General features: G+C 66.8%; 3 protein-coding genes across 3 annotated transcripts in view; 1 reads left to right on the top strand and 2 right to left on the bottom strand.

The window, feature by feature from the left end:
• The window catches only part of UBE2C (ubiquitin-conjugating enzyme E2C), a 2317-nt gene extending 1713 nt beyond the window's left edge, over nucleotides 1–604 (top strand). Inside the window, exons 3-5 of the mRNA XM_010569733.1 lie at nucleotides 10–214; nucleotides 351–410; nucleotides 546–604. Of these exons, the coding sequence (XP_010568035.1) occupies nucleotides 10–214; nucleotides 351–410; nucleotides 546–604 (324 nt within the window). The remainder of the gene's footprint in view (nucleotides 1–9; nucleotides 215–350; nucleotides 411–545) is intronic.
• A 466-nt stretch (nucleotides 605–1070) lies between these two features.
• On the bottom strand, nucleotides 1071–1793 carry LOC104833156 (regulator of G-protein signaling 9-binding protein-like). Its single transcript, XM_010569732.1, has 2 exons — nucleotides 1631–1793; nucleotides 1071–1516 (listed from the first exon to the last, which is right to left on the bottom strand). The coding sequence occupies exons 1-2, from the start codon at nucleotides 1791–1793 to the stop codon at nucleotides 1071–1073; spliced, it is 609 nt and encodes a 202-aa protein (XP_010568034.1).
• A 1035-nt stretch (nucleotides 1794–2828) lies between these two features.
• Nucleotides 2829–4092, bottom strand: TNNC2 (troponin C type 2 (fast)). The gene is made up of 6 exons (XM_010569731.1): nucleotides 3886–4092; nucleotides 3615–3666; nucleotides 3349–3492; nucleotides 3154–3268; nucleotides 2940–3076; nucleotides 2829–2860 (listed from the first exon to the last, which is right to left on the bottom strand). The coding sequence occupies exons 1-6, from the start codon at nucleotides 4090–4092 to the stop codon at nucleotides 2829–2831; spliced, it is 687 nt and encodes a 228-aa protein (XP_010568033.1).
• Between the last annotated feature and the right edge of the window lie 683 nt (nucleotides 4093–4775).

Raw genomic sequence — 4775 nt, 5'->3', positions numbered from 1 at the left:
CCCCCCCAGGCCTACGAGGAGCTGCGGTACAAGCTGTCGCTGGAGTTCCCCAGCGGGTACCCCTACACCGCGCCCACGGTGCGGTTCCTGACACCCTGCTACCACCCCAACGTCGACACCCAGGGCAACATCTGCCTCGACATCCTCAAGGACAAGTGGTCGGCCCTCTACGACGTCCGCACCATCCTGCTCTCCATCCAGAGCCTGCTGGCAGGTGGGGCCTGCAGCCCTGCTGCAGGGGGGTCCTGGGGGGAAGAGGGGGGGGGGTGCTGGGGCTGCCCCTGCAGCGCTGGGCAGCAGGGCTCAGGGGTCCAGGGCACCCCACCTCCTGACCTAGTCCCTGTCCCCAGAGCCGAACATCGAGAGCCCCCTGAATACGCATGCCGCCGAGCTCTGGAAGAACCAAGTCGGTGAGTGGCCCCCCTTCACCCCCCACCCCCGGGGTGGGCAGCAGTGCAGGCCCCTGACCCCGCTGCATCCTGCTGCCTGCCTGGCTCTGTGGCTGCCCCGTGATCCTCAGCCCTATGCCCTCCCTCTCTCCTCAGCCTACAAGAAATACGTGCGGGAGACATACGCCAAGCAGGCCAAGAGCCAGGAAACCTGACCCACGCTGCCACCTCTCCCTGTTGTGCTTGGGTCCCTGCCCGCTCCCTGTCTGGCTGCTCCCCCCGGCTTTCTGTATCATAGGCTGTTTTTAAATTAATTTTGCAGTATGATCCACGGTTAATGTATAAATAAATGCATGTTTATAACTTCTTCTGGGGGTTTCACTGCAGCCCGGCGCCCCATGAGTGCCTGGAGGCACCTTCTCTGGGTCAGCCTGGCCCCAGGGTCCAGCCAGTGCTTCTCCGAGCGTGGGCAGGAAGGGAGGGATGCTGACGCCCATGGGGTAACAGGGGCTTTATTAATACTTGGGGTGCCTGGAGCTCATCCTTCTTCCCTCCACAGGGTGGGAGCAGCCCCCAGCATCGCCTGCCCGGCAGGGTAATACAGCGCTCTGTTCCCTGCTTTGTGATGCCTGAGCGGGCATGGGGGGTGCCAGCCCTGCCACCTTCTCTCCTGCCCCCCAGTCAGAGGACCCTGCAGCAGTGCCCAGTGTGAGACCCCTCCCGAGCTGCCCCAGCTGCAGGGGCTGCAGTGCCACCCATCCCTGCCGGCTGCGTGGCCTCCACCGTCCACGGCGGGATGTTGGCTCTGCTCTCCATCTCCACCAGCGTGGCTCTCACCTGCTCGATCTCTTCCTCCAGGCGTGGGGTTGCCGGGGGCTGCGCAGGACCCCCCCCTCGCCGGCTTCCCTTGCGGCTGGGCAGCCCCCGGCTCCCCAGCCCAGTGCACAGCGGGGTTGTGCCCCCCCCCTGCACGGAGAAGAGCTGGCAGAGGCGGTGGGCTCGGCGCAGATCCTGCAGGAAGAGCTCCAGGGCCGAGAGGAAGAGCACCCACAGCCTCTCCAGCTCCCGCCGCTCCTCAGGGCTTGCCGACGCCTGCTGCAGCCCTGCCAGCAGCGTGCGTTGCAGCCCTGTGGGACGAGGGGCACTGAGCTGGGGCAGCCCCAGAACCCTTCCACCAGCCCTGCTGTGGGTGCAGGGGGGGGCACCACGGCCAGCATCTGGTGCAGCAGCCCCCTCCTTACCGGTGCTGAGGTTGCGGGCCTCTGCGCTCCTCCTGCGCCGCTCCTCTCGCAGCCGGGGGCTGTCGGCACTGCCCCCAAGCTGCAGCACCAGCAGCCGGTGCCCGGCCATGGCCTTGCAGAGGGCAGCCTGGGCTGCCGCGCACGTCCCTGCTGCCCCCGGCATGCGGCACGCATCCCCTCTCCCTGGTGCCATCGTGTCCTGTGAGGATGGGGCAGGGTCAGGCCCCTCCGCGGTGTCCCCTGGCTCTCCGGGGGGTCAGCTCCCCTGTGCTGCTGCACCGTGGGGATGTGACAGTCTGAGACGTGTCTGCGTGTCCCTCCAGCTGCAAGGTGGTGGTCTTGCTGTCTCCACGTAGGCCAGGCGCTCCCTGGCCCTTACCCACCCCAGCCTGGGGAACGTCCCCCCTTGTTCCCCTTGTGCGCTCCTCCCCAGCTGGAGAGGCTGCACGGAGCCGCTGCAGGTCCCCAGGGAGCAGTGATGCATGGTGGGCTGGCACATGCTGTCCAAGTACACAGGCTCCAGCATCGCCTTGACCCTGCAGGGAGGGGGGTGCTGCTGCTGCCCCCCCCACCTTCTAGCCAGGTCCTCTGTGCCTTCTGGGTGGGACATGGGGGTCCTGAGTGGGTAGGAAGTGGTGGCTCCCTAGATCCCCTGTGGTCCTGTAGCAGGCAGGAGCAGATGCTCAGGACTCCCAGAGCTTTGCTGCCCACTGGGACCTGCCGGGGCCGTGCTCCCTCACCCACTGGCATGTGAACTGGCTGCTCCGCATGGAAAGTCTGAGCTCAGTGCTGGCGCCCACCCAGCAGCCCGTGGGAACCATGGTCCCACACTGCCCCTGCACCCCACTGGCACAGCGGAGTGAGCCCAACCAGCACGAGGCACCCATCCAGACATGTCCACCCTGGGGAGCGGTGCAGGGGGCATGGTGCTGTGGCCCCCTCCCCAGACAAACCCGATGAATTTCCACACCAGCAGCTCAAGCCTTTCCCCTTTTATTGAGGCTCAAACTGAAACTGCATGCGACAGACTGGAGGAAAAGCTCGGCCACCAGCAGCGGGGCAAAACGGGAGTCCTGGCGCAGGGCAGGGTCCCAGCCAGTGTGGGCGGCCGGGGGCCAGGTGCTGCGGAGCTGCTGCTCCTGGGATGGTGGTGGAGCAAAGCTGGGTGCAGCGGCCGGCCCGAGGAATGTCTGGTCCCTTACTGCACACCCTCCATCATCTTCAGGAACTCTGCAAGAGAGCGGCACCCTCAGCCCACGGCCCTGCCCGGGACACACAGCACAAGGGCTTGGCCAGGGCCGTCGCTCACCATCGAAGTCGATGCGGCCATCGTTGTTCTTGTCTGAGTCCTTCATCAGATCCTCTATGTCCTCGTCAGTGACGTGCTCTCCGGTGGCCCTCAGGATCTCACCCAGTTCCTCGATGTCGATGAACCCATCCGCGTTCCTGCAGGAGGGTGAGGGCAGGATGTGGCCCCGCTCACCCCTGTGGGCAGGATGGGCAGGCATCGCCCCCCCACTCACCGGTCGAAGACGCGGAAGCAGTTGGCCAACTCCTCCTCAGACTTGCCCTTGGCGTCCTCCTTCATCTGGCGCACCATCATCACCAGGAACTCCTCGAAGTCGATGGTGCCGCTGCCTGCGGGGAGGAAGCCGAGTGCGGGTCAGGCTGCCCATCTGGCGCCCACCTCCCGCCACCCACCGCCGAGGGCTGCTCACCGTCCTCGTCCACCTCCTCTATGATGGCGTCCAGCTCCTCCTTGGTGGGGTTCTGCCCCAACATCCTCATCACCGTCCCCAGCTCCTTGGTGCTGATGTCCCCGCCGCCATCCGCATCAAACATGTCGAAGGCGGCCTTGAACTCTGTGGGGAAGGGGGGGGTCAGGGCTGGGCAGCGTGCGGGATGGGGCCCGCAGCAGCGGGACAGAGCCTGATCCTGCATCTTGGCAGGGTCTGGCCCCTCTCCCCACTGCCCCCGCGCTCACCCGCGATCATCTCCTCGCTGAGGAAGGCGCGGGCTTCCGCCTGCTGGTCTGTCTGCAAGGCAAAGGAGCGGGGTCACAGCGGCCGCGGGCATCGTGCCTGGGAGCCCCTCGCACAGTGCCACCCCAGGGGTGCGGGGAGAGCCCCTGCCCAGCTGGAGGACGCTGCCGTGCCGGGGCAAGCCGCGGCCCCCGGCAATCTCCGCAGCTCCGGTGCCACCCGGGCGCCTGCGAGGGCAGTGGGCTGCAGGCAGCCGCCTGCCCTGGGGCCCACTGCCAGCTGGGGGGGCTCCGTGGTGCAGGGGCCACAGTCCCCTTGTGCAGCCTTGGCATCCCAGGCACGCAGCACTATTTTTGGGATCTCCTCGATTCCCCTTATAGGGATCAGCGGGGCCACAGCCACCGGCACCTGTCGGCCCCGATCGAGTTTCTCCTGGAGGCGCGGGCCGGCCGCGGAGCCGGCAGCGATGCCGTGTCGCATGACCCAGCGCTCAGCTTTCAGCTGCCCCCTGCCACCGCCGCCTCTGTGCAGCCCTGAGTTCCAGCCAGGGCTCAGCCAGTGTCTCCGGGCACCCGTGCCCCTCGGGCAGCCATGCGGTTCTCCCGCGGGGCCCTGCACCGCCCCAACACCTCCCTGCCCTCGCCCACTCCGGTCAGCCCAGCCCTGGGGACTGTCTCCCTGCCGACATCTGTGGAGGCACCTCGGCAGCCCAGATCCCCTGGGCGCATGCGGTGCCCGATGCCTCCTGCCCTACCAGGTCTCGCCCCGGCATGCAGCACATGGCATGCAGCACGCGGCACGCGGCAGCATGAGGGCTCTTACCATTGAAGGCATTTCTGCTGCTTCCCTCCCCCAGGGAGTCACCACCTCCTGCAGCAGAAGACCCCAGAAGCTCGCTGGTGCCCCTGGCACCCCAATTTGTAGGGTCCCTGCCGTGCAGCGTGCCGCCAGCTGCTGGCCCCCCCCGGCCCCGGCAGCCTATCAGCTCCCCGGCGGCAATCCGGCCCCGCTCATTGGCAATGGGTGCATTTTACCTAATTTAGCCAAAGCGCTATTGGCCAAGAGCTGTGGATTAAACGTGGGTCTGAAGCTGGGATAGAAATTCAAGCCCTCCGGGGAGGGACACCAGAGCCTTGGCAGGAGGGCAGCTCTGCCCCCCCCCC

The sequence above is a fragment of the Haliaeetus leucocephalus genome, unplaced genomic scaffold, assembly GCF_000737465.1.
Source record: "Haliaeetus leucocephalus isolate CR32 unplaced genomic scaffold, Haliaeetus_leucocephalus-4.0 Scaffold273, whole genome shotgun sequence".
Lineage (NCBI taxonomy): Eukaryota > Metazoa > Chordata > Aves > Accipitriformes > Accipitridae > Haliaeetus > Haliaeetus leucocephalus.
The sequence above is the reverse complement of the archived record's forward strand: the minus strand, read 5'-3'. Positions and strand labels throughout refer to the sequence as shown.